Source organism: Prionailurus bengalensis, chromosome C1 (genome assembly GCF_016509475.1).
Source record: "Prionailurus bengalensis isolate Pbe53 chromosome C1, Fcat_Pben_1.1_paternal_pri, whole genome shotgun sequence".
Lineage (NCBI taxonomy): Eukaryota > Metazoa > Chordata > Mammalia > Carnivora > Felidae > Prionailurus > Prionailurus bengalensis.
This window is the reverse complement of record NC_057345.1, coordinates 23,902,794-23,929,865: the sequence shown is the minus strand read 5'-3', so window position 1 is coordinate 23,929,865 and position 27,072 is coordinate 23,902,794. Positions and strand designations below refer to the sequence as shown.

At 52.3% G+C, this 27,072-nt stretch overlaps 2 protein-coding genes across 10 annotated transcripts in view; both read left to right on the top strand.

Annotated features, from left to right (window-relative positions):
* Window positions 1-3,230, top strand: part of COL16A1 (collagen type XVI alpha 1 chain) — a 49,583-nt gene extending 46,353 nt beyond the window's left edge. For all 7 annotated transcript variants that reach the window (XM_043574361.1, XM_043574359.1, XM_043574356.1 and 4 more), the window contains 5 exons: window positions 416-604; window positions 984-1,050; window positions 1,748-1,924; window positions 2,109-2,186; window positions 2,892-3,230. In XM_043574361.1, the coding sequence (XP_043430296.1) occupies window positions 416-604; window positions 984-1,050; window positions 1,748-1,924; window positions 2,109-2,186; window positions 2,892-3,094 (714 nt within the window). In that variant the 3' untranslated portion in view covers window positions 3,095-3,230. The remainder of the gene's footprint in view (window positions 1-415; window positions 605-983; window positions 1,051-1,747; window positions 1,925-2,108; window positions 2,187-2,891) is intronic.
* A 6,397-nt stretch (window positions 3,231-9,627) lies between these two features.
* Window positions 9,628-26,028, top strand: PEF1 (penta-EF-hand domain containing 1). Of its 3 annotated transcripts, none has more exons than XM_043574375.1 (6): window positions 9,628-9,755; window positions 19,165-19,465; window positions 22,573-22,728; window positions 23,216-23,359; window positions 23,759-23,822; window positions 25,027-26,028. In XM_043574375.1, the coding sequence occupies exons 1-6, from the start codon at window positions 9,732-9,734 to the stop codon at window positions 25,352-25,354; spliced, it is 1,017 nt and encodes a 338-aa protein (XP_043430310.1). In that variant the 5' UTR covers window positions 9,628-9,731; the 3' UTR covers window positions 25,355-26,028. The 3 variants fall into 3 exon arrangements, with proteins under 3 accessions (XP_043430310.1, XP_043430312.1, XP_043430311.1); XM_043574377.1 differs by having other exon boundaries at window positions 23,695-23,822; XM_043574376.1 differs by lacking the exon at window positions 23,759-23,822 and having other exon boundaries at window positions 9,629-9,755.
* The last annotated feature ends 1,044 nt before the right edge of the window (window positions 26,029-27,072 follow it).

Below are 27,072 nucleotides of genomic sequence, written 5' to 3'. Positions count from 1 at the left end.
AGACAGCGTGGCTGAAGCAGAGACATAAGCAGTGAGGCATGGCTGTAGGTTCGAGGGCAGGGAGATGAACCTGGAAAAGAGGTGATGGGAACCACATCATGAATGATCTTGAATGCCTGGCCAAGGAATCAACTCTTTAGCCTGAGGGCAGCTGGGAGGCATCAGAATTTCTAAACAGGGAGTAAACAGCATGAAGAACTGTCTTTTCAAGGACCCGGACTGCTCTGGGAGCTGTGAGGCCAGGCAAGCTTGTAGGATGCTGTGACCACAGTCAGAAGAAGATGCCAGGGGCCGGTTGGGGGGATGGGGAGAGAGAGAGAGGGTGAGAGACAGAGAGGGAGGCTGATTGCTGAGACATAATAAGGTGGACTTGATAGTCCTTGGCAATGCTGGTTATGGCTTCCTGTCCTTGTAGGGTGATCCGGGACCTTCAGGACAGAAGGGCCAGGCAGGAGAGAAGGGAAGAGCTGGCATGCCTGGTGGGCCCGGCAAGAGTGGCTCCATGGGGCCCGTTGGGCCACCGGGTCCCGCAGGAGAGAGAGGCCACCCTGGATCTCCGGGGCCTGCGGGGAGCCCTGGATTGCCCGGGGTGCCTGGCTCCATGGTAAGGGGAACGGCTGGCAGCCAGGGGCCCCGCCGCACAGAGCAGGCATCCAGGGTGGAGCAGAGACCATTGTAGAAGCCCCCGAGGGAAAGAGCATGACTCCCACATAGGTGGTTCTTAACCTTGCTTGGGAGAGCCGGGAGGCGTGGGAACCCTCTCCCCAGGAAAATGCACTGATCCACAAAATGTTATGCACCAATTCGGGGCGGGTGGGGGGGTTAGGACCTTGGATTAAGTATCTGTGGGACGCTCCTAGAAGCTTTGTTCCCTTCCTCATCCTTTCTTTCCACAAAGTCTATTCCCAGGGGGAGAGTATCAGGCTTGGAAGGATAATTGAGGCAGGTTTTCTTTTCTTTTCTTTTTTTTTTTTTTTCCTCAGGGAGACATGGTGAATTACGATGAAATCAAGAGGTTCATCAGACAAGAGATCATTAAAATGTTTGATGGTAATTGGCAGCTGGCTGGGCGGCGGTGGGTGCTGCTGGCTTTTCCCCACTGTTTCTCTGCCCTGCCTTGGCCTCCTTTTCCTTTAGAGCCCAATCCTCCGCCCCAGACCCCTCCTCGCCCACTTACAGGCATATGTTCAATCAGACTTCAGACCTTCCTTATCACCTGCTCTGCCCTGAGATACAATGAATCTCCCTGCCCTCCCCGAGCCCCCACTGCAGCAGAGGAGACAGACAGGAAAGCTGACATCAAACGAGTCTGCATGAAGCGAGCTCTAAATAGAGGGGCAAGCAGCAGCCATAGGCTAGCTGGTGTGGTTTCGCTTCTAAGCTTTTTTCCCGTGCAACTGTTCATCCGGCATGGCCGTGCTAGGGCCTGGGGAGAACGTGGCCCCTGTCCTGATGGTGCTAGCCATCTTGCTTGGGAAGCAGACCTTGAATGCAAAGCAAGGAGTCCGGACCTTCTTGTGAAGCCAGCGGTAGACTAATGGTGTTGGAGAAGAGGGAGGCCCTGATCAGGTCTGTGCTGTCGAAAGACCAGCGTGCAAAGGATAGTGAAGGCCAGGGCACGGGAGGCGTGTTCCTTGCTCTGACTGCCCTTTGAAGAAAGGCGGCTTTGGACTCCATGCTGGTGGCCCGTCTGCATCCGTCTGAGTCCCTGGGACACCCTGGGACCTGTCCCTGTGCTTTCTTACAGAGAGGATGGCTTATTACACCTCCAGGATGCAGTTCCCCATGGAGATGGCCGCAGCTCCGGGACGACCAGGACCCCCAGGAAAGGATGGGGCTCCGGGCCGGCCAGGCGCTCCGGGATCACCAGGACTTCCTGGTCAGATCGGCAGAGAAGGACGCCAGGGTGTGCCAGGAATGAGAGGTAGCTCTGCCCTCTGGTGCCCTCGAGGTGCACATGTGACTTTCTGGGGCAGACAAGAGCATTGCATGAGGTCCATTGCGAATATGATATTTGTGTGTGTGTGTGTGTGTGTGTTTCAAATAATCTCACTGGGGTGTCATTTCTCCGCTCAGGAATAGGACTTATTTTATTCCTTTTGTCTCAGGATTGCCCGGTACCAAAGGTGAAAAGGGGGACATTGGTATTGGCATGGCTGGCGAAAATGGTCTCCCCGGCCCCCCAGGTAGGAAGAGCCAGAATCTGAGAGCATGAATCTCAAGCAGCTGGTATCTGCTTTCCTTATGTTCCTTCTACAGCACAATATAGTTGTGTAGAACCTCAAATAACTACAGGTCTATCACGGTAATGCCAGTGTGTGCCGGGGGCGGGGGGGAGGGGAGCAGAAGGCCCAGGGCCCGTCCCCAGGTCCTTAACTGGGCTAGCAGGACACAGGGGAAGACAGCCAGATATGGTGGGGCCAGCGAATGAGAGTTCATGTCCTGCTCGGCGCCACGCTGGCTGTCGAACCTTGACAAGGTCGCTAAGTCAGGCTGCATAGCCTAAAAGAGAAGTGACCAAAGCCCGACGGCCTGGCTCTGAGACCCGGCCTCCCCGAACACTCGAACTCCCAAGTGTGCAATCTCTCTGAGCCGGTGTCCTCATCTACAAAATGAGGTAATCGTTTCTTTCTCACGGAATGGTCGTGAAGATTCATCGAATTATGCATCAGAAGCACTCGCCTGGTGCCTGGCACGTGGAAGCTCCCAATAAAACCAGCCAGTAATGTTGTTACTGTTAAATTAACGGAAGGATCAGATCAGGTGTCCGTGAAAACCTGTTACAGCCTGACAAATATTTATCAAACGTAAGGTGTTAGGTACCGTGACCATGATTTCTTCTTTGTCGCCTGGGTCTCCTGACCTCCCCTCTCTGACTCTTCCCTCCCTAGGTCCTCAAGGCCCTCCGGGGTATGGTAAGATGGGCGCGACCGGACCCATGGGCCAGCAAGGCATTCCGGGCATCCCTGGCCCTCCGGGTCCCATGGGCCAGCCAGGCAAGGCTGGCCACTGTAACCCCTCTGACTGCTTTGGGGCCATGCCGATGGAGCAGCAGTACCCGCCCATGAAAAACATGAAGGGGCCTTTCGGCTGAAATCACGGCCTCCGTCAGATGAAGGATTCCATTGGGAATAAATGGCCGACACGTACAGGACTCTGTGATGGGTTGTGAATGTTTTGTGTTTCTTAATTGCTATTAATATTTTTTTACCAATAAATAAATAAAACTACATGCAACCCCACTTCCAGTGGGGTTCTCTGGTGCTGCCCCTGCCTCTCTGTCATCCCCCTTCTGTCGTGTGGTCCCAGGGTCAAAAAAGGGCATTTCCCACGTGTCTGTGGCCAACCAGTGGAGTCGTGGAGTTGTGGGATGCTGCTGTATAGGGTGCCCCCAGCTCAGCTCTCCTCTCTAGATGCTTCGAGTCATGCTTCGGTCCTCTGTGGACTTCGGGTCCTGCCCTTCGTGGCGCGCCTCTCAAAGTCAGAGTGGGGGCATCACTCACTCAGCCTGTCCTCACCAATGAGCCAAAAGCAGGGATGAAGGCCCAACTTATGGCTCATAAAGGCCCCTCCCTGTTTGCTTCTGAGAGAAACCAGTGCTCAGTTCCCCACCCACCCTCTGCCCACCCTTCTGACTTCTTGAGCGCGGCCCAGAGCCAATCCACGTTGCCCCTGGGGAAATGCCACCCAGCGCGGAAAGCTAGGCTTCAGCCCCCGGCCTCGGCAACCAGGGACCGCTTCTCCGGGAAATGAAATGGAACCTTCTGCCTGTACCGGTGCATGGCCCTGTCACCAGCTCTCCTGGACCCCAAATGGCATCTTTTGTTAAACCTTGCTCATCTAACGCGTGTGGTGCTTTTTCCCACACGTCTCAGCCGAGGCCTTCAGAAACAGGTTGCATCGGCGGAAAGGGCACAGGGGTCATGGGCAAGCCATGATCAGATCTAAGCGCAGGGTCTTCAAAGTCCGCTGGGAATTTGGTGATCTATCTGCCGTCTCCTTCTCAATATCTAAAAAGGCCAGGAAGAAAAGAAGACCAAAAAAAAAAAAAAAAAAAAAAGAGAGTGAGAGAGAGAGAGCAAGTTGAATATTATGGAAACATTCCATCTCAAGCCTCTTCCTTCTGTCTTTTTCACATCTCTTGTGCTGATGGGCTGACTGCCCTGTGAGAAAGCAACAGGGCACGTCCAGAGGGACTTCTAAAGAAAGCCTTTTTACTGGTCCCAGCTTTCTGGAGGGTTTATTTAAGTTGGATAAACTTCAAAGGGATCACAGAGCAGGCTCAGAAATGTACCCAGAGTCTAGATGCTTATCCAAACTGCCTGAAGCCTTCAAACTGGCTGTCATCTCTCCGGAGCTGGCATGTCCAGCATAGTTCTGAAAACTCCCTCCTCCAGTAGGGCCCCAAATGCCGGGAGACCAGCCCACTGATGGCTTTTCTGAACCTTTGCCCTATTTTCCTCCTGCCAGGAGCAGAGGTGTGCCCGTGGCCAGGGGAATGATATCAGGCAGGCTCTGGAGCACGCCTCGGTGTCTCCCATGATGCTTTTAGATTAACGAGGTGCCGATTCTTATTTCGTCCCTCATCAGCAATTCTCAGCTAACCCTGGTTCTAGCATAAAACATGAAAAAGCAAACGCATCATATTTGCATTGAAGTAGCAGCCAGCATTGGACAGTGGATGAGGACAGATGTTAAAGCGTTCCCATTGGAAGGCCCGCTTCCACTTTCGGCCCAGTCTGCGAAGCGCTAACTGATGACTGGCCTCGTGATAAGGACATTGGCGTGAGTAGACAGAGAAAAGCAGGACCAGCTGTTGGGTTGAGCGCATTGGCTTTGAAGGCCAGAGGGGAATGTTACTATGGGGAAACGTCACACGCATCCCCCTTTGAGGGCCCCCAGGGAATCCATCCTTACATAGTAAATGAGGCTTTCTTTCCTTTTCTTCCAGAGTCAAATTCATGCTACTCTTTAGGGGAGTGCATAACAGGCTGGTTTAAGCTGTCGTGATTTGAGTGCTTGTCTCCCTGGAGTTTGGAATTGCTCTATTTTCTTGGACCATGAAGAACCAGATGGAAAGCTGGATTTTATAGTCTCTTCTGTTACTGTGGTCAGCAAAAAAAAAAAAAAAAAAAAATCCATGGATTTTGCTCATAAGTTTGGGAGCTGGGTAAGCTGAAGAGAAAGGAAGGAGGGGCGTACGATTTCCACTCCTTTTAGGTGGCTCTCTCACATTCCTGCCCTGTTATTCTTTGGTCTTCATTTCTCAGTATATTCCAGGCTTTAAAGGCAGCATACAGAGACGCCTGGGTGGCTCAGTGGGTAAAGTGTCTGACTTTTGATTTTGGCTCGGGTCACGATCTCACGGGTTCGTAGGATCCAGCCCCACGTCAGACTCTGCACCGACGGCAGGGACCCTGCTTGGGATTCTCTCCCTCCCCCTCTCTCTGCCACGCCCCCGCTCCCATGCACTCTCTCTCTCTCTCTCAAAATAAATAAATAAACTCAAAAAAAAAATAAAGGCAGCATACAGATCATTCAAATTGGTAACATCTAACTCGGTGAGCCTGTTTTCTCTCACTACTCTGTGCCAGGAACTGTCACAGGGAGTCCGGGGCAAACAGGAGAGATGTGGCCCCTGCACCCACGGAAAACAAGCAATTACAACAAAGTGGAAGAGTGGGACAGTACCAGGCGCCAGGGGAGCGCAGGGCTGAGGGACCTCAAGCAGAGGGAACACCATGTGCCAAGGTCCAGAGGTGGCTACGCACAGCGTGCTGAGTGACAGGGGGACCGTGTCTTGTGGTTGGAATGTGGATGGTGGGCAGCACAGGCAGTGGGAGACGAGGGTTTTATGCAGGGGGCCGCTGGGTCAGGTTTGCCTGCTGGGGACTTCACTGGCAGCAAATTGAAAAGTGAGAATGTGAGAAACGCTCCGCTCTGCGAGAGGGAGAAAAGGCTGCTGCGCACTCTTTCCGCAGAGAAAAATCCCCAATTTGATGCCTTCTGGAATTTAAACCTTCCTTTTTTGTCAGTAATAGTTTCCCCTGTCACCAGAATTCAACAGAATCTAGACGCTTTCTTCACATGTGGTCTGTGAGCCCCATTACGAGACTAGCTTTTTTGTTGTTGTCCTGAATAATTTATGGGAATAGAATATATCAATGTAGTCTCTGTATGATCCCATAATGGAAAAGAAGTGTGGCCAAAATGCCACGTCTGCTGTTCTCATTTTTCTGTTGGTTCTGCGGAAAGCTGCATATCAACCTCTCCTCCACAGCATCCGACTGCAATTTACATTTCAGGACTGGCTCTAGTTGGAATCAAAGAGAATTAATTCCACAATAATTAGGTGACCGTTGGTATTCCTTCTCAGTAAGCAATACTGGAGCTTGGAGCTGAGCCAGGATGCCAGGGGGCGGGGGTGGGGGGCGGATGATGTGTCCCCAGAGGAGGTGATATTTTCCAGTGGATGGCCCTTCCATTACCAAGCTCTGCCTCACCTCTAACTGGTCAACCACAGAGCTCCCACGAACTCAGCAAAGTGCTCTGTGCTTTACAAAAGGACTGGAATCCAAGTGTTCCCCTTTGGCTGAAGCTGGAACAATAACAGGAACTTCCCCACCCACCTCTGTCTGCCTCAGGTAGTCGAGGTTTTGGAAATGAGCTGATTGTTTTTTCGGTCTTTGGAAGATCCTGATCCCCCTTTTATCCAGCGTGCTCCAAAATAAACACACCTGGGCCTGCCCCACGTCCTCCGAGGCACAGCCCTGGATGTTGGCGTTGGCTGGTCTCAGTACCTGAGAGAGAACTTGGATACTCTTGCCCCTAAAAAAGCACAGACATCCAACAGAACGTTCTCCTAGGAACCTAAAAAGCAAAGACATCCAGCAGAATGTTCTCCTAGGAACACTTTGCTGGGCAGAGGGGGTCAGGGGTTTGAGATTTTCATAGACATTTAATCCTCAGCACCTAGAACAGAGCCTGGCAAGGGGTGGGAATGCAATAGGTTTAATATTTTTGTGGAATGAAATGAGTGGGCATCTTGCCGCCCAGGTATCACCTATTTTCTCTCCCAGCAAATACCCCTTGACCTTCAGCCCACACTGCAGGACTTCTTCCTTTCTGAGATTTTGCAATTCGATTCTACCCATTTTTGGGGGGACTGGGTGAAAGGGAGGCGGTTTACAAAGTTAAGACAAGACTACTAAGTACTGAGTAGTCAAAAGATGTGCACCTGGGTTTAAATCCTGACCTCTCCATTTATCTTTTTGATAGTAAGGAAGTCACGTAGCCTCTTTTCAGCCTCAGTTCCTCATTATAAACGAGCAGAAATATCTATCTCAAAGTGCCGTAGTGGAAATAAAACAACACATTGTACTTAGCACAACAATGGGCACATAGTTAGCATTCAATACAGGATGACGGTGATGATGGTGATGTCTAATAACATTTATTAAATTCATGCCAGGCACTATTCTAGGCACTGGGGATACAGGAGTGAATAAGAAAAGAACAATCCTGCAATATGCATGTAAACTTTAAATAGGACATTCAAACAGTGACTAGTATGAAAAACTAAAACAGTGTGAGATGATAGATGACTAGAATGTGGGGGAACAGTGCTACTTGAGATGTGGTGTCAAGGAATGTCCCTATCCCCACAAGGGGATATTTGAACCGAAACCTGGATGGCAAGGTAGGGGCCAGCCAGTGAAGAGTCAAGGCAGGAGCATTCCAGACAGAGGGAAGAGCTAATCCAAAAATCCGGAGGTAGGAATGAACTCAGTTCCATGGGTGAAGACCAGGTCAGCATGGCTGGAACAGAGGGGGACAGCAGGAGCAGGAAGTGAGGCCGGAGACACAGGCAAGGTGTTGGTCACATGGGGCCATGAAGTTCATAAGGCTGTGTTTAGCTTTTATTTTAAGAGGTATGGGAAGCCTCTGGAGGAATGTAAGCCCAGGAATAACACGATCTAATTTACATAGAAGACAAACACTGTGGCTGCTCCACGAAGAATAGAGTGTGGGGAAAGAGTGAAAGCAAGGACATTGACCATGAGGCTACTGCAGTGACGCAGGCCACAGATGACGGAGTCTTGGATTAAAGTGATAGTGCAAACAGGGAGAAAAGAGTAGATGTGGGTCTACTTTGGAAGCGGAGCAAATGGAAGTGGGAAAATATGTGGAGAAACAGAGGCCACACTAGAACAATCCTAGGTCTCTGGCCTGGGAGTCTGGGTGAATTTTCTGAGATGGAGGAGAGGAATAAGTTTTGGGGAAAACATCAAAGAGAACTCTTACATGAGGCAGGCTGGACTACAGCACAGTGACAGGACCAAGTGCCAATGAGACTGGGTCACATTGTGAAGGGCCTGGGGTGCCAGAATGAAGAGGCTGGGCCTTTTTTGTAGGTGCAGATGAAGAGGAACCATTGTAGGCTGCCCAGTGGGCAAATAGCATGATCAGCACAATGATTTTGGAAAATGCCTGGCTAGATGGTTAGATAGATGGGCTGGAATGGATAGCACTTTGTAACACTTCCTTTATTGAGTTTTTAAAAACTACAGTGCGGGGCGCCTGGGTGGCGCAGTCGGTTAAGCGTCCGACTTCAGCCAGGTCACGATCTCGCGGTCCGTGAGTTCGAGCCCCGCGTCGGGCTCTGGGCTGATGGCTCAGAGCCTGGAGCCTGTTTCCAATTCTGTGTCTCCCTCTCTCTCTGCCCCTCCCCTGTTCATGCTCTGTCTCTCTCTGTCCCAAAAATAAATAAACGTTGAAAAAAAAATTAAAAAAAAAAAAAAAAAAAACTACAGTGCCAGGCACTGTACTAGGTACAGGAGCTATGACAAGCAAAACCACACACAATCCATGCTCACATGGAAGAACTTAACAAATGAGTCAAATAAGCACGCAAACAAGTGTAAAGCCTGAACCACCAAGACCAAGTAAGTACGACTATATGCGGTCACTTAGTAACCAGGATTTGACTTTGTGGACCAGTCAAGGCTTCCCTGCTGAGAAATGGGCATCCATGGACACCAGTTCTAGGCCACCTCTGCCCCAACCTACTGTGAACTAGGGCAAGTCACTGTCTCTCTGGGCCTTAGGATCCCCATTTTAGGAAAGAAGAGACCCTACGTGATCGAATTTTCCTCCTCTGACGGCGGGGGATTTTCCTCTCCAAAGACCACAAATCTCACTCCAAACCTACTAATTGGCACATGGTGTCCTGACATCAGAGCGAAGTACTTCGCTGTTGCCTCCATCCTTTCCAGGAGGCCTGGGGCTGTTTCCCGTTGTCACGGCAACCGCCTGGGCCCTCCTCCGGCGGGCGGAAACTTAACAGTGACTGACAACTGAAACTACACCACTAGCACGCGTCCCATTTGCCAGGTTAAAACATGGCCACCACTGCAACAACCGACCCAAGCTTCTCACCAAATACCCGGGTCTGAGCAGTCCTGGGGCCTAGGCTAGATCAGGAAAGGGAGCAACAGCACCGCGAACACAGCGAACAAGATTTCCGGAAACCTCCACCCAGCCCTTAGCTCCTCGGGCCTCTCCGCGAGGCACCCGACCATCGCCCTGTAGCGTCACTCCCGACGGCCCGTGCGCCCAAGATAGACAGCGACGGACACCCAATTAGAAGCGTGCCCGCCCCCCAGGCCCAGGCGGGGCAGGTTTAGGACCGGGAAGCTCCGCCCACCGCCGGCGTGTGACGTCGAGTCGCCATGGCCAGCTATCCGTACGGGCAGGTGAGTGTGGGGGGCGGGCGATTCCAGGAGGGGCCTCGCCGAATCCAGGCCCCGGCCCTGCCTTGCTTTCTCCCGGCTTTCTCCGCGCCCTTCCCACGCTGAAGCTGGCTTCAGTGAGGTCTCGCGCGGGAGAGAAGGCAAAAGGGCTGGTCGGTCGCGCCCGTCTCACGTCACGCAGTGCTACAGGTCTGGGAGGTCGCGTCGCGCCCCCTCTGACGTCGCGCCGGCGAGGATTTGGGGACCTTGGACCCCACGTAACCAGGCTGGGCTCCGCTTGGGCCCCACACCTTCTCAGGAGTCCCGCGGGGGCTCCGTGCGGCCTCACCAACGCCAACAGAACATTGAGAGCACCGGTTTCGTCGGCATCGTTGGGGGCGTCGGAGAAAAACACACCCTGACATACTGCATGCGAACAATCAGGAGAATCTGTGGTTTTCGCGGGTTCCACGAGTGACCTTGCTTACTTAGTCTCACACTTCCGTTTCACGCGTAGGAAAAGTGAATCCCAGAGAAGGCAGAACTCATCTGAAGTCTCTAGGCAGGCAGCAGAACCCGGAAGCCTCAGCAACATGCCCTTGCCCACCTCCAGCCCATTTTGATCCAGCCAAGAACATCATAGCAAGGGGATTCTGTCGCCAGAATCCTTTGTTGGACGACAGATTGGTAGAGTGGTTAAAGTTCAGCTTGGAGTCAGAGGAAAGCTCACACCTTGGCTCTATCACTTAAATAGTTTTGAGCAGCTAGGCAAGGGTGTATTGCCTTTGTGAGCCTGTTTCCTCCTTAGTAAAATAGGGCCTAGTAATAGGGTCTACTTCATAGAGCTGCTAGGAAGAGTAATGAAGTCATGCTTGTAAAGCATTTGGTACTTCTAAAAGTGTAACTATTTTGATTTTTTTCTACACTCCTAGAAAGCCAGTGGTGGGGCGGGGTTCCTCAAATACGTTCATTTTAAGAAACCGAAGCCCAGGGAGGGCTCTCGAGTTGCCCAAGGTCACACTAATTTAGGAGATAAAACCCATGCAGGGAAAATCGGAAAACAAATATATGGGATATTAGCACCCCGCTGAGTATAGTCACGTGCCAAAAGAGTGGCGAGGAAGTGCGGCACTCTGTGGCTTTTGTACACAGTATTTGGACCTTTATTATCTCAGTGATGAAGGTCCTGTAGGCCGAATCTCTAGCAGAGATTATTATCCCCAATTTATAGCTGAGGAAGGAGCCCAAAGAAGTTAAGTGGCTTGCTCAAGGTCACATGTAGCAAGTGAGGGCTAGAACTTAGAACTCCTTTCATTGCGGATCTAGCAGAGGTAGGAAAAAAAAAAAAAAAAAAAGGCTGGCATGGGCCGAGGTCAGGAGGAAGCATAACCTAGCAGGGTTTCTGAAGTTCCATTCCATTTGTTGGATCTTATGAAATGTTAATAGGTATTGCTAATAGAGGGAGATTCTGTGGTTTAGGTAGGTTTAGGAAATAGTCTGTTAAATACTACTGAATAAGTTTATTCAACATGGGGCATCTCTGAATTCTTAATTTGTTAATATGCTTTGTAAATCTGCCAGAGAGGACTGGGATATGCAGTATTTTTTTTTTTTTTATGTATTTATTTTTGAGACAGAGACAGAGCATGAGTGGAGGAAGGGTAGAGAGAGAGGGAGACCCAGGCTCTGAGCTGTTAGCACAGAGCCCGATGCGGGGCTCGAACTCACAAGCTGTGAGATCATGACCTGAGCTGAAGTCAGACGCTCGACACAACTGAGCCACCCAGGCGCCCCAGAATATGCAGTATTTCTTAAACTTACTGAACCATGGAGCTCCCTGCCACCCCCCACCCCCCCACCTCAACTGGCCGCTTTTTTAATGTCTGGTCATTTTATTTATTTTTTTTTTTGGTAACACTAGTATTCTGGAGAAACACAGTTTGAGAAAACATTGCCATCACGCCTTGTTTCTCGGTGGATGGTTTGTGTCACGATCGCCTAGGGGCTTGTTTAAAAAGCACCCCTTTGGGTTCCACCTCAGACCTATTCTGTGCCCAGGAAGGAACCAAGAATCTACATCTTAATAAGCATCTGGAGTTCATTTGTATGCATCCTAGAGGCAATGACATAGAAATTAAGAGCCTGAACTTCCAGGTTAGATACAACTGGGCTAGAATCCTAATTCTAGCACTGAATAGTTATGTGCCTTTGGACAAACCATCTGCGGGCTCTGAGCCTCAGTTTCCTCACCTTTAGAAAGGGAGGAATGATAACAGGGAGGATTCTGGGGCGCCTGGGTGGCGCAGTCGGTTAAGCGCCCGACTTCAGCCAGGTCACGATCTCGCGGTCCGTGGGTTCGAGCCCCGTGTCGGGCTCTGGGCTGATGGCTCAGAGCCTGGAGCCCGTTTCTGTGTCTCCCTCTCTCTCTGCCCCGCCCCCGTTCATGCTCTGTCTCTCTCTGTCCCAAAAAAAAAAAAAAAAAAAAAAAAGTTGGAAAAAAAAAAGGGAGGATTCTGCCTTCATAGGGCTGAAATCAAGACAAAATACGATGAAGCCTGCAGGGAGCTTGGCACATTGCTGATACCAAGGGTGTGCAGGGCCTGGTGATGGCTCTTGCTCCCGCAGTTGCTGTTACCATGCTGCTTGGGCTTATGCTCAGAGTGAAATACTGAAGAGGAGCCCGAAGAGAAATGTGTCTAGAATAGAAGAAGAAATGCTTTTATCCCCCCATTATACCCTTCTCTGCCTGTCCTTCCTGGTCCAGGGTATTCCAAGAAAGTGCCTGGTTGTTTTAGAGCATCCAAAGGCTTCGTTAACACCAGGCCTGCTTCACCCAGTAAGTACATGGCCCTGGAGGATTCCATCCTATTGTTGGGAGTCAAAACTCCTCTCATTTTCCACTGCCTCCAGCCGTGGGGTCCTCAAGCATGGACTGGGTGTTGGGAGTCATAAAGTCATAAAACTCAAGGACCCTTTCTTTGGTCCTGGGTGGGAATGGGGCAGCCTTGATGGGTTTTGGTGAGTAAGAGCTTGGTCTCTGAGGCTGAGAGATTTGGCTGCATATCCCTGCTCTGCCATTTCCTTGCAGAAGTTTCTTGCAAAAGTCCAAAGCTCAGTTTTCCCTTCTTTAAAATGGGGTCATAAGAGAACCTACCTCAAGAGTTACTGTAGAGATTAAAGGAGATAATCCACGTAAAGTGCTTGGCGTCGTGTTTGGCATGTAGTAAATACTCCAAGGAAAGAGTGATACAGATGGATAAATGGTAGAATCGGTGTGATAAGTATTAAATGGGAGTAAGTGTAAGGCACTAGGACAGCACAGGAGGGACATCTAACTAAGTCTGGGGGTGAGGAAATCTTAGAGGGGGGTGACATTTAAGCCAAAAGCTGAATCACCAATCGGCCTTAGCTGAGTGAAGAAAACGAAGGGACTAGCGTGCACAAAGGTCGGGAAAAGAGAGCCCGATATCTTGGAGGAATTTCAGGAGATCCATATGTAGTGAAGAGGGGGGAACGGCTAAGAAACGAGACCAGAAAGGTAAGCAAGGACCAGATCGTAAAGGACTTTGTATGCCTTTCGAGGGAGTGCGGACTTCATCCTGACTAATGAGGGGAGCTGTTGAAGAGTCTTCTCTCCTTTGTGCTTTGGAGCTGGCACCATGGGGCACTGTGAGAATGGACTGAAGCAGGAGAGACGAGGCAGGGAGACCAGTTTCAAAGTGGTTGAAGTGAACTTGATTACAGAGAACAGCGACCTGGTGGAAATGGATTTGAGAAGCGTTTGGGAGGTAGAATTGAGAAAACTCAGTGCCTAATTGGGGTGGTGGAGGGGAGGAAAGAGGAGGTGCCCAGGAGGGCACTGGGGTTTCAGGTTTCAGGTTTGGGTGACTGGGTGGGAGGTACTGTTCGCTGAGATGGGGACACAGAGGGAGGGATACATTTGGAGAGAAGATCCAGGAGGTTGCTGGAAATGTGGGTCTGCAGCTCAGGAGAGATGGAACTGGACAGACGATTTTGGAGTGTCAGCACCGAGGCGGTAATTGAAGTCTTGGGACAGTTCTTGGCCCACTGTCTATTGGCTGCAGGTTTCTGGCCTTTTAAATATTTTAGGAGGCTCTGCTGGTGAATGCCCAGACCACTCCTGTCTTCTTGATTGTTTAACCCCTTGGAATGGGCTGTCGCCTCCTCCAGCAGACACTTGAGGCACAGCCCCCGAGCACAGGCCTCCGTTTGCAAGGCAGCCTGCCTACTCCCTTCCCCCTCAGGACTCGGCATGCACCCGCCTTTGATATCTCTGAACTCCACGAGGGTCTTGGGGGTAGAAGAATGAATGAATGCTCAGAGCCGAAGGAAAACACAGAGCTTCTTGAGTAGGCCCTGTAGGGGGAGCTGAGCTCCCCACTACTTGCGTGAATGCAAACAGAGGTTCAAGATGGTGCAGCAGAGATTCCATCACCTACTGAGAGGTTGGACTGGAGGGCCTTTGGGGGTCTCTTACAGTCCTGTGCTTCTCAAATCAGGTCTGGGCGCTGGGCTGGAAAAAGAGTAAGATTCTTCTGAGTCCTGATTTCCGGGCTTGAAGCGTCTGAAAGATCACCCAGTCCACCTTCCCGCTTCAGCCCTGTCCACTGTAGAAACCCCTCGTATTTGACAGTTACATGGAGGACAGTCCCTGTTCAGTCACAATTGAGTGAACACAGCAGAGGGTGGTAGAGTAGAGGCCCCGTTTTGAATCCCAGCTCCTCTGTTCTAGTTGTTTGTCCCAGGCACATTAGTAAACTCTGTACCTTAATTTTCTCATCTGTAAGATGGGGGCAATAGCCCTTCCTCACAGGACTGAGGATCAGTGAGGGTCAGTTGAACTGGAAGCACCTAGCAGAACCTCAGTACAATGTGAATTGCCCCTTCCCTGCCCCAGTATATCAAATGTTTATTTGCGTTTAGTAAAGACCTAGGGATAGTTTTCTGTGATGCTTTGGGAACCGTGGTTGCGGGACTTCTCCCGTCTTTTTCTTTCTTTCACAGTCTTGTGTTGATCAGCGTGAAATGCTCTCAGAAAAAGCCTCAAAAGGGTTGGCAGCATGGAGTAGCATAAAAGAACAGGGAGTCAGGGACTCCGGTTTTCATGTCTGCTTCAGACCTTCGCTAACAACTCCGTGACCCTGGAAACCATCTTCCCCAAACTTCCTCTGCAGCCTGGAGGCTCCAGTTCCTTCGTGGGTACACGCTGGAAACCTGAGTCATTCTAAACACTTCCCTTTCCTTCCCCCTCCATCTACTCCCTAATCGAATTAGTCGTCAAGTCATGTCTAGCCTATCTCCGAAATAGCTTCAGAACCCATCCTGCTCGCTCCATGTCTAAGTCCGCTGTCTGGTTCAAGCCCTGCCTGCCTAGCACCTGGGCTGCTGCCTCCCCCGCTAGCTCATCCTCCACCCCGCTGCTGGTTAATTCTCTAAACAACGCTCTGATCACGTTCCTCCTCCATTGGAAACCCTTCTATGGCGCTCTGTTTCCTCAGGCATAAAGCCCAAACTCTTTAGAGTGGTATTCATCTGTTCAAATATTTATGGAGGCTTGCAGGTGCCAGGCACTGTGCTGGACCCTGGGTACCATGATGAATGAGGCCCAGTGTCTGGCCTCGGGGAGCCCACTGTTGCATGGAGGAGGCAGAGACAGACAGAAAATACCTTAAGACACCAGTAACTCACCAGCTAACAGAAATGCAGCAGGAGGGGAGCTTGGTCAAGGAGCCTGTAAAGAGCCAGCCTTTGTGAGTTCACCTTGCATTCTTGTCCCCCCCCCCCGCTTTTCAGGCCATTCCCCCACCTCTCTGTGCTCACTCATAGATGTGTGCCTTCATCAATCTTCTCTCTCCTGTCTGGAATGTCCTTTCCTGCTTTCCTTTTAGGGAATGCGCGTGCATCCTTCAAGGCCCCCTCCAGTATCACTCCTGCCTCCTCCAGGAAGCCTTCCTTGATCCACTTCATGCATTTCTTCATTTGATTGCTCATCCGTCATTCAACGAACAGAACAAATTACTCTGTTTATGTCTCCTTGATAGCAGTTAAGTAGACTTTTCTGATGGCACGGATCAAACTGTATCATAACCACTTTGGGCCACATAGGGATAGGCCCTATTTAGTTTTGCCCCGCCCCATACCTAGTACGGTGTGGTCACTCTATAAATACTTGCTGAATGAAGTCATTTCACAGGTGTGAAAAATCTTCCTTTTTCTGTTGGAGGACTGTTGGCAGGATTCTTCCAGGAGCACTCGTGTCTCTCTCTCTCTCTCTCTCTCTCTCTCTCTCTCTCTCTCTCAGTGCTCTGTAAACTGCGCAGGTAAAGGCTCTAACACAGGGCAGACCAGAAAGGGTTTAGCTGCTGCCAGACTGCACCAGACCCAGCAGGCCCCTGAAATGTGACAGCAGGAGGGTCAGAAGACCTGCCTGGCGACACCTGCTTTGGCGGCCTGGGGGCATTTCCCAGGGGGAAGGCCTGTGCCTCAGGTGCCCTAGGCCAGGTCCAGTTTATGGCTTTGCTCACAGGGCTTGTTGCGGAGCAGCTACTTCCTGCCTTGGTCTGGCCTGTTCTTTGGGTGCGCCCAGACTCTGCAGGGCCCCCCACCCCTTTTCTCATCCTACGCTGGAATCCTGTGCCCTATTGTTTAAGGAAAGAGCACTGTAGCAGGAGGCATTGGGAGTCACTGGGCTCGGGTGTGGTGGGGAGTGGTCTGCCTCCACCTCTGCCTCTAGCTCCATGTGATTTGTGTGATTCGAGCGGTTCCCTTCCCCTCTCCTTAGTTACCCCATCCATAAACTGAAGGGGTTAGGTTAGATGACCACCTCCTGGCACCCCTCCCATCACACTGCTCCAACTCCCTTCTTTTTGTCCCAGCTCAAATGCGGCTTTCTCCTGGAAACTCCCCTGATCTCCCCCTCTTTCCTTTCTGGTCCCATGACGCATGGCTTATGCATCCATTCGCAGCACCCGTTTCCTTCTGCTGTTTTGTTAGATGTTGGAGACTGTTTCCATGCCTCTTCAGTTAACTGTTCAGTTAACTGCTCCTTCAGACTGTTCTGCTTCTTTATTTTTATTTTTATTTTTTTTAATTTTTTTTTTCAACGTTTATTTATTTTTGGGACAGAGAGAGACAGAGCATGAACGGGGGAGGGGCAGAGAGAGAGGGAGACACAGAATCAGAAACAGGCTCCAGGCTCCGAGCCATCAGCCCAGAGCCCGACGCGGGGCTCGAACTCACGGACCGCGAGATCGTGACCTGGCTGAAGTCGGACGCTTAACCGACTGTGCCACCCAGGCGCCCCTGTTCTGCTTCTTTATACACGCCCCCCAAGAATTTATCTGGTCCAGGGCTTTGCCGATGATAATTAATATAATAATAACAACAGCCAAGATTTATAGATCGTTTGCTTTTGCCAGGCACTATTGTGAGAATTCTTTTTCTTACATTGGTGGTTTTATTTTTTTTATTTTTTTCTTTTTTTTAATGTTTAGTTTTGAGAGAGAGAGAGAGAGACAGAGTGAGAGCAGGGGAGGGACAGAGAGAGAGGGAGACGCAGAATCCGAAGGCTCTGAGCTGTCAGCATAGAGCCTGGTGCGGGGCTCGAACCCATGAACCGTGAGGCCTAAGCCAAAGTTGGACGCTCAACCGACTGAGCCACCCAGGCGCCCCACTTTAGTGGTTTTCAAACTGTCTTTTGAGTCACCATAAGGTTTCTACAGAGCTCCCTCAGGATCTGACAAGAGAGGGGGCCAGCATGGTCAGGGCTCTGAAACCCCCACCTCGCTTCTACCAAAGCAACTTTCTTTTATCTGTTAAAATTACATTTTATCAGAAGAGTCTTTAGCTAAGAGTTAAACTGACAAAATTCTGCTGCATGTATTTCTTGTAATCAGCAGAACCTTCCAGTGAGGGAGAGATTATTATATTTTACTTGTGAGGAAACAGGCACAGGGAGATTAAGCCAGTGGCCCACGGTGAGAACTCAGCTGGTGAGTGCAGAGTTTGGAATTGAGATTGGTCTGTGATTTCACCGTGAAGGAGCCTTGCTGCTAGCTCTGGCAGTTTCCAGGGTGGAAAAGCCCCCACGATGCCGAATGGGGAAGGTGGAAGGACCTCTTCCTGCCCTCCCTCAAGAAGCCTCCCTTCCTTGAGCAAGCCGACCTCCTTTAGATGAAGTGTGAATTTGGCCTTAGCCTTGAGGAAAGGTGCCCCAGAAGCTACCAAACACAATAAAAAGAGGAAGTCCAGGCTCTCAGCAGCTAGTCCACTGGTGTGCGTTACAGGTTTATCTAGAACACGTCCAGATGGTACCCTCCTCAGAGCTGGGCCCAGCTGCTCCCTATGCCTTTGAGCCCAGCCTGTCTGCAGATGTGCTGGGGCTGCCCTCTGTCATTTAGGGAGTTGTAGCTGAACACTCGGAGTTTGCGGGTCCCTGGCTAGTGGTGTGGGGGCGTGGACAAGAGAGGGAGCACCCCCTTGTATGTGTGCTACCATACACGTGGCCTGGGCTCAACAGCCGGGAGACCCAGGTCCTGGTCCCAGCCCCTCCACGTGGTCTATGCCTGATTTTTCTGGACCTGGCTTTCCTCCTGCCTAGCACGGTGCTGTTATTAATAGTTAATGTGTTTTGAGTGCCAGGGCCTGGGTCGGGCACTTCACATGATCGGTGTCATTTCGTTCACATACCAACCTGGGATAGGCGCTATTTTTATTCCCACTTAGAGCAAAGGATATTGAGGCTTAGAGAGGGTAAGTCATGAGTCCAGTTCATAAATGGCAGAGCCTGAAGTCAGACTGGTCTTTTTTGCCTCTTACCGATCGCACTATGGTGCCTGAGGAGTAGGGTCTCCCCTGCCTGTCTCACAGAGTCACGAGTGAGATGCTTTTGTGTCTCAGTCTCTTCTAGAATAAGGAAGCCATGCTGCCGATACAGCGTCTGTGATCGAAGAGGGTCGGGGTGTGTGGTGCAAATCACATTTGCGCCGTGAATTCGCCACATAGGGCTGGAGGTAGCACAGGATGAGGATTTGGGATTTTGATTCATTCACCTCCTCATTTGTTCAGTAAATATTTACCGAGCATCCATCCATTCGGCACTGGGGGCTGGGGATATGAGTGGCAAACCAGACACGATCCCAGCCCCCACGGAGCCCCTCGGCGTGATAGGAAGGGGAGCCAGGAGGGCAAGCCCTGACTTCACAGGTCGTTGACAGTACGATCTTGCCTAAGTTTTATCTTCTCTGGAAGCCTCAGGTTGCCCGTCTGAGCAGCGAGATCATAATTCCAGCCCTGCCTATGGGGTCAGCTGCAAGAGGGTGGTGGCAGTGGCAGTGCTTTGTAACTGTAAAGTGCCAGACTGTGGCTGGTTTCCGGCCTTATCATTCTGATGGATATTTTGCTCTTGTTACAGGGCTGCCCAGGAGCTGGAGGACAAGCGCCCGGAGCCCCTCCGGGTAGCTACTACCCTGGACCCCCCCACGGTGGAGGGCAGTATGGCGGTGGGGTACCCCCTGGTGGCAGTTACGGCGGGGGTCCTGCCCCCGGGGGGCCTTATGGACCACCGGCTGGTGGAGGGCCCTATGGACACCCCAATCCTGGGACTCCAGGAGGACTATATGGTAGTGCGGCCCCAGGGGGTCCCTATGGCCAGCCACCTCCGAATTCCTACGGTGCCCAGCATCCCGGGCCTTACGGACAGGGACCTCCTCCAGGTGAGTAGGGATCTTGGACTCCAGGTGCCTCTGACCTTGTTCTGAGTTATCTGGGGCCCGTCCTTGCCCTTCCTGTGGGTGTGCGGGCAGTCTCGTCTCTGGCTCCCTAGCAACTTGCTTCTGGCTCCAGCTTGCAACAGCAGAACAAGGAACGTGTTAGTTAACTTGCTGTGGTAACAACAACTCCAAAATCACTTCGGCTTACAACAGCAGACGTGTATTTCTATCGCTCGCTCGCACTCACTTACTCTTGCTCACGTGTCAGCGGCTGAGGATTTGGCTGCCGAGGTTCTGAGCCACATGTCTGTGCTTTTCACGTCCAGGCTGAAGGAGCAGCCCCTGAGATACGTTGCGAATGTGGCAGGAAAGATGGGGAGGGCTGGCAGGAAAGCACAGTGCCCCTTAAAGTTCCTGCGCTGAAGTTCTTTACATCTTCTTCCACCTGTGTTCCGTCGGCCCCACCACAGCCCCTGGTCAAGCCTGACCTACCATCAGTAGGATGGGAATGGATAGTCCTCTTGCGGAGGGGCTCCACAAGCCACCAGGCAGTGGAGAGGGCCTACGGCACTCTTGCAGGGGGAGGGGCGGGGGAGTCGGCAAACAACTGGAGGCAGTGCACCTCGGGGAGGACCCATCTCTGGGGGAGGGAGATTGGCCCTTATGTGTAGAAAGGCAAGATAGTGAAGTTGTTGAAAACCCGGGCTTTTGATACCAGACCACGTACTGACCTGACCAGATCACTTCACCTGTTTGTGCCTCATCGTCCACACGCATAAAATGGGTGAATGCCACGACCTGATGAGATGATTAATGAGGATTCGATGAGAAGGTACAGGTGAACGCTAGGCACGGCGGGAAGGCCTTAGTACCCACTGTGCTGTACGAGGACTCGTTCGGGGACATCTCAGCAAAGAGGTATTCCGCGTGTAATGGGGTAGCACGTGTGACGAGGGCCTTACCACTGAGAGGTACTGAGACAGGCAGGAGAATGCCGCAGGGAGAATAAAGATCAAAGATAGTGAAGGTGAGGTACTGGACAAGGTCGGCGGCGGGGGGAGGGGGGCTTGGAGATCCAGTGGAAGCAGAGAATGCTGGTGGGTGGCCTCAGGCTCAGTGCAAATTTCCAAGTGGCTGCAGACAGGGGGTCAGGGAGGGGGAGTGCCTGGGTCCCTGTGTCCTCACGGACTCAGCCTCTTCACAGAACGCTTACCCCCAGGAGACCAAGCCAGCAGCACGGCACCTAGAACCGCCCTGGCGCACCTGCACGGCCTCCAGGGAGCGGCCCCGCTGGGCGGCTGCAGCATCTTCGCGCTCGTTCCCAGGCGGGCGGCCCCGAGGGAGATGCTCACACCTTGGGGGTTCCGAACACCGAGGCAGTGGCATTTATCTTGTCAGAGCTCAGAGCTTCCGGCTGTTTGCTTTCAGCCCAGCAGCTTCATGGCGGAGTCCCTCGTCCTTTTGAAATCTCGTCTGTGAGCCCACATGAGGTCACTGCAGGGGAAGGAAGCCTCTCTGGGAGGCTTATTCCCTTAGGGCCTGAGGCCAGAGATCATCTCTAGGGCTGCAGAGAGAGGAGAAATGTGCCTCAGACCTTTCGCTGCTCACCATCTGCGGCTTCCCCTCGTGTGGCCACTTTTGTCTCCTTTCCAGTGCAGCTAGTGACTCTCTGGAACAGCGCTTCCTAAAGCCTGATCCAGGGGCGCCTGGGTGGCTCAGCCGGTTAAGCATCTGACTCTTGGTTTTGGCTCAGGTCATGACCTCACGGTTCATGCATCCAAGCTTCTGTGCTGATGGTGCGGAGCCTGCTTGGGATTCTGTCTCCCTCTCTCTCTGTCCCTCTCCCACTCGTGCACACTCTGTCTCTCAAAAAAATAAAGTTTTTAAAAACTAATAAAAAGAACAAGAGAGAAGGAGTACAAAGGAGAGGGGAAGGAAGCCGGTCCAGAGATGGAAGAATAGGGAAGGCTTTATGGAAGGAACGGCATTTCATTTGGGTGTTGCAGGGAGACAGGAAATGGATGCAGAGAGACGAGGGAGAAAGGGTTACACGGCGGGGAGCAGCAAAGCCTCCGCTGTGGGAATGAGCAGGGGTGGCTAAGAGTGAGTATATAATGCTCCATCTCGGCTGGAACAGAGCTGCGAGGGGGACAGAGTGCGAGAGGTAGGCAAGAATGGACCACATTGCGGGAGGGCCTGGCATGCTGTGTTAAGGATGCTGGACTTTATTTTGCAGGCGGTGGGGAGCCTTGAAAGAGGTTTGAGTTGAGGCGAGGGGTAATGGGTTAGAACTGAGTTAATTTTGGAGATTACTCTAAAGGGACAGGGTGGCGGAGAGTAGCTGTAAGGATGGGTTGGTTAGGCATTTTGGTTTGTTACAACAATCCACGTGAGAGGTGTCTGAACCAGTGCAGGTGCGTCGGAACGGGGAGGAGGCACCTGTGTGTGGATCTCACAGAACCGGGCAGCTCTCTCTGGGTGTGTGGGGGTGAGGAGGTGTCAGAGATGTCTCCAGGGAGGTTTGGGGATGGGTCCTCGCGTTGGAGGTGATGGGGAACGAGAAGAGGTAGAGTTGTGTGGCCACGCACACTCTGGTGACTCCTGATAGAATATGTCAGCTGTCACCGTGCCAGGAAGATCAGACCTGGATCAGACCTGATTCCCACACCAGAGGGCCCCTTGCTGCTGTGACTCTCAAAATATTCATCCCTGGGCTGTGCCTGGTAGCTGCTCAGCAAATGTTTTTGGGTTGCCGGTCTTTGGGGAAGAGATAATCCTTCTTTGCAGAGAATTCTCAGTCAGCCGGAAAGTCCCTGTTCCTTAGAAACTTAAGATCAAAGAGAGAAATGACTGGAACACTGTAGGAAAAGCCCAGCAGGTTCACAGAGTAGAAGCCGGCTGCAAATACTCGTTGAGTCTGCACCGAAGGTCCTCTTCCATGAGAACGAGGCTGTTGGCTTAAGGGGAGACGGGGTCGGTGGACCTGTGAGGCTTTGTGGGTAAGGAAAACCCATCGCCAGCGAGCCACCGAGGCCAGCCCTCCCCAGTATTTCTTCACACTGGCCTTGAGACCTGTGACTAATTCCTCCGGCTTGCACCCCTTCCTGCAGGTGGTGTTCCTCCCAACGTGGACCCTGAGGCTTACTCCTGGTTCCAGTCCGTAGACTCTGATCACAGTGGCTACATCTCCATCAAGGAGCTGAAGCAGGCTCTGGTCAACTCCAACTGGTCCTCGTTCAACGACGAGACGTGCCTCATGATGATAAGTGAGTCCTAGCCCTTCCCCGTGGGCTCGAGCTGGGGCAGTGCCACCTGAGACCTGATGGTGGCTGGGCAGCCATTCTGAAGAGAAATCTTCCTGCCAGGGAGGATTTCAGGCAGGAAGTTGGGTTCAAGGTGAGATCCTCTAGACTGAGAGCTCCTTCCCTGAGATCTTTTCTCAAGTTCCGGACCCCGCTGAGTCACATGCCGTTTTCCGTTCTGCAGAGTGGGACCCCCTGCCCTAGTAGCAGATGGCACAGAGGTGGTCAGCTGCCAAGCGTACAGAGAATACGCAGTTCTGGAAGGGCTAGAGCTGAGGGTGGCCAAGGGTAGGGGCTGGTCAACACTTGATGAGAGTATGTCTCAGGTACAAGCATCTGGGCCTCGGGCCCGTGGCTCTGTGGAGTCTCCTACTCCGGCCTGGGTTGTACCCGCGGACCCTCGGCCCTCAGTCTTGAAGCTTTTCTTCCCTCCACCCCGTCTCCACCCAAGACATGTTTGACAAGACAAAGTCAGGCCGCATCGACATCTATGGTTTCTCGGCTCTGTGGAAGTTCATCCAGCAGTGGAAGAACCTCTTCCAGCAGTATGACCGGGACCGCTCGGGCTCCATCAGCTACACCGAGCTGCAGCAAGGTGAGGGCCACGGTGGGGACTCTGCACAGGCAGAGCTAGACTTTTCCATTTACTCCCTATGCAGGGAAGGGGGTTTTCTCTAGCCTCTGACTCCCACATGTCCACCTACACTCTAAAACTCAGCACGGGTCCCTTCCCCATCCCTTCTGTGATCAGGCTGGGGCACTGAGCCAAGATCCAGGGCAAGAGGGCACCTGGTTCCGGGATCGGGGCTGGACTCCTGGTACCACTAGATGAGAGAGACCAGCCAGCAGGGAGCCTCGGGGATGGGAGCTCGGCGGCCCAGGGCACTTTGAGACCAGTGTGTGTGGCCTGTGTGGCTCTTTCCTCTCTAGTTTCTAGCATGCAGAATGGAAAGAGCCCTGTACAAGGACTCAGAAAGGTGGTTTTTGTTACCAGCTCTGCTAGAAGGCAGTTTCCTTCCCAACCCTGGGATCCAGACCACGTTAAAAGTTGCATTCGGGTAAGATGGCCTGAGGCCGTAGCTCCAGGTCTGGTTCCATTTCGGACTCTACAAGAGGGGTGGTTAGTGGGGTGATAAGAATCTGACAGGGAGCTTTGCCACCTGGGAGGGGGAAAGGGCTTCCTGAGAACCTGGCCCCTTCCTTGCTTGACTGTGGATTTCAGTCAGACTGAGGAGCTCTGGGTGGGGGTGAGCTCACCATGTCTGTGCCCTGGTTGAAGGAAACAGAGATGACCTGTACTGATCATGCCGGGTCCTGTCACGGATATTGGTGAGGGTGACGTTTACACCAAAATCGGTACTTACGGAGCGCTCGCTGTGTGCCAGGCACTGTATGAAGCGCTTCTGATATGTTACATCACTTGTTCTGCCCGTGCAATAGCTACTGTTTATTGTTCCCCACTCTTAGGTGAGGGATCTCTTATTATTGCCCCTTTACAGGTGAGAAAACTGAGGCTTAGTTTAGGCAACTTCCCCAAGGGCCACATAGCAAAAGGGGAGCTTTTAGCCTGGGCTGGTAGATGTGCAGAGAGGAACAAAGGAAGCCTCCCAGGTGGAGGGACAGAGAGCGGCACGCAGGCCGTGACCTTGGAACTGCCCAGCAGCCTCGCCTGGGGAGAGGAAGACGATTTGATTATTTTTAACAAATAACAAAGTGTTGTTATGTGTCCGGCACCGTGCCAAGTGCTTTATAGGATCACCTCCTTTAATCCTTACTAGAACCTACAAGCTAAGTATTATTCCCATTTTAGGGATGATAAGACAGGGGCTTAGCAAGGGTAAGCAACTTGCTGAAGGGCTGTCTCGACTATGGAGCAGGACTTTGTCACGTCTACTCTGTCGTATCGCCTCTGATGTCCGCCCCGGGAAGGTTAGTCCCGGGGGCGCGGGCTTCCTTCTGTAATGCACATGAGTCACAGAAGAGCTAGCCCCGTGTCCTTCAGGGACCCCATGGGCCCGACTGAACAGGCAGTAGTGGAGATTTGGAGAAAGGGATGGGAGCTTTCCAGCTAAGGGCACCATCCAGCTAGAGCCCCTTTTGTGCTCCCACCATCTTGGACAGACCCTAGGGACCTCTGTCCTCTCCGTTTGGGCGCTCATCTCCTCCAAGTCCCCTGCACTGCCGTGCTCCATGGAGCTGGTGGATGGTGGTGCTCGTGGTAAGGTTTTGTGTCTGCTCTCTGTGCCCCTCCCTCCCCTGCAGCTCTGTCCCAAATGGGCTACAACCTGAGCCCCCAGTTCACCCAGCTCCTGGTCTCCCGCTATTGCCCGCGCTCTGCCAACCCCACCATGCAGCTAGACCGCTTCATCCAGGTGTGCACCCAGCTGCAGGTGCTGACCGAGGCTTTCCGGGAGAAGGACACAGCTGTACAGGGCACCATTCGGCTCAGCTTCGAGGACTTCGTCACCATGACAGCTTCTCGGATGCTATGACCCAGCCCATCTGTAGAGTGGAGTGTACCAGGGGCCTTTCCTGGCCCCTTAGAGCGGGAGAGGCATGCGGGCCTCTCTGCTTTTCCTGTCCCTCCTAGAAAAAGATTCTCCCTTGCCTGATGCAGCGCTGTTCCCGAAGAGGGCTGGGAGTCTTGTGTCAGTCACCAAATAGCGGGGACCTAAGCTGAGGCCACACAGGAGGTGGCCAAAGAGAGGACTGGACGTTGAATGCCCTTGGAGCCCTGAGTATTTCAATGGCCCAGCCTCGTGCCAGGAGCAGAAGATGCCAGTTAGTGTCCAGTCCGCTGGGCTCTAGCCTCTAGCTGTCACTTCTCCGCCCTGACACCAGGGGTAAGTGATCATCAGCCTCATGCCATTAGCACCTGAGTCCCTTCACCCATACCGTCTTGTCAGATGAACCCAGTTTCTCCGAAGTGGAAGCTGACCAAGCACGAGGGAGGTTTGTCCACGGGACCAAGTGGCTTGGATTCCACCACCCCGTGTCCCCAAATCCATGTGTGTTGTCTTGTAGCTGCCTGGCTGCTGGCCCTGCTCGGGGGCTTGGACCGCCTGCTCTCTGGGCACCCTTGGCCAGGCTACCCCTCTGCAGCTCGGACCCCTCACTTGCCTGCCATTCTCTGCTCGGCTTCAATCCCCAGGGGACAGTTGTCACCTCCCACTGCCAAGGCTGTTTTTTTAAGTTGTGTGTTTTTTCTTTCGGGGCCAAAAGTTGAGTGAAACTGTAAGCTCAATAAAAGGACAGAACTCTGGAGTTCCGCGTTTTCCGTCACACTTCTGGCTCCAGTTCACACCTCCGTGTGCGTGCCCATTCGGCCACTCGTCTCTTCCTCGTTCACCGCGTATGTAAGTACATAGCGTAGACCACACCATGCAGAAAGAAGTGTCTCGGGGGGACATGGCCCACGTGGGGCTGGTGCCATTTGCCAGGGTGAAGTTGAAATGTAGGGACTGGCCGGGTTCACTTCAAGAAGCCAGCTGTGTTTGATAACGGTTTTAGGGCTGGCGTGGTAGGCTACGGGCAGCCGCCCTAAACTTTTCACAGCATGGCTTTTTCATTATCTCAAGCCTTAGTTTTATCTTGCAGACAAACTGCATTTATTAAGTCATAACTTTCCCCCCATTTTTATTAAGCACAGACATCTGTGCTTGCCAGCTAGATCCTTAGATCAGCATGATAACCAGTCTACACCAAATGTCTGTAGTGATCTGACAGAATTTCAATCAAAAGCTAAGACACCAGACATTCTGGTTTGTTGGGGGACTTTATCATGGGCACCAGTGTGATAATCCTTTTGCTTTGGGTGATGAAGATAAGAAAGCTCTTGTCCCTGCACTGGGTGCTTGGGGGAAGCAGCTCAGTGAGCCCAATAGGTTTGCCGGGCTCAGCCAGTTCAGCCCTGTTGTCCCCTGGGCTGCCATGTGCTAGAATCCTGGCACCAGACCAGCCTCCACCCGGGGCTAGATCTCCCCATTGCCCCACCCTGAGTCCCGCCTCTGCTTGCCATCCTCCGGGGACAGCTCAGTGCCCTTCCAGGAAACAAGCTTCCTCTTCGACAAGCAGCACTTCTTCCTGATGGGATTCCAAATCCTGCCACCTTGAAAACACCACCCATGACTATGGTTTTCTGTCTTGGGCCACCCAGAACCTGTATCACCCCTTTCTGCATGCCAAGCTTCTAGATACCTGGAACGTGCCACCATGTGTCCCCCGGGCCTTCGTTCCCTGGGCTGGGTGGTCCCGGGTGCTTCAGCAGCTCTTCCCTGAGCACTGCTCACCTGGGTATCCTGGTCCTCT

Bases quoted from the DNA above. Each gene is read 5' to 3' on its own strand.
- PEF1 (XM_043574375.1), top strand. From the start codon at position 9,732: ATGGCCAGCTATCCGTACGGGCAG. The intron at 23,360-23,758 runs GTGAGGGCCACG...TTTTGTTACCAG, and splicing joins CTACACCGAGCTGCAGCAAG to CTCTGCTAGAAGGCAGTTTC. The intron at 23,823-25,026 runs GTAAGATGGCCT...CCTCCCCTGCAG, and splicing joins ACGTTAAAAGTTGCATTCGG to CTCTGTCCCAAATGGGCTAC.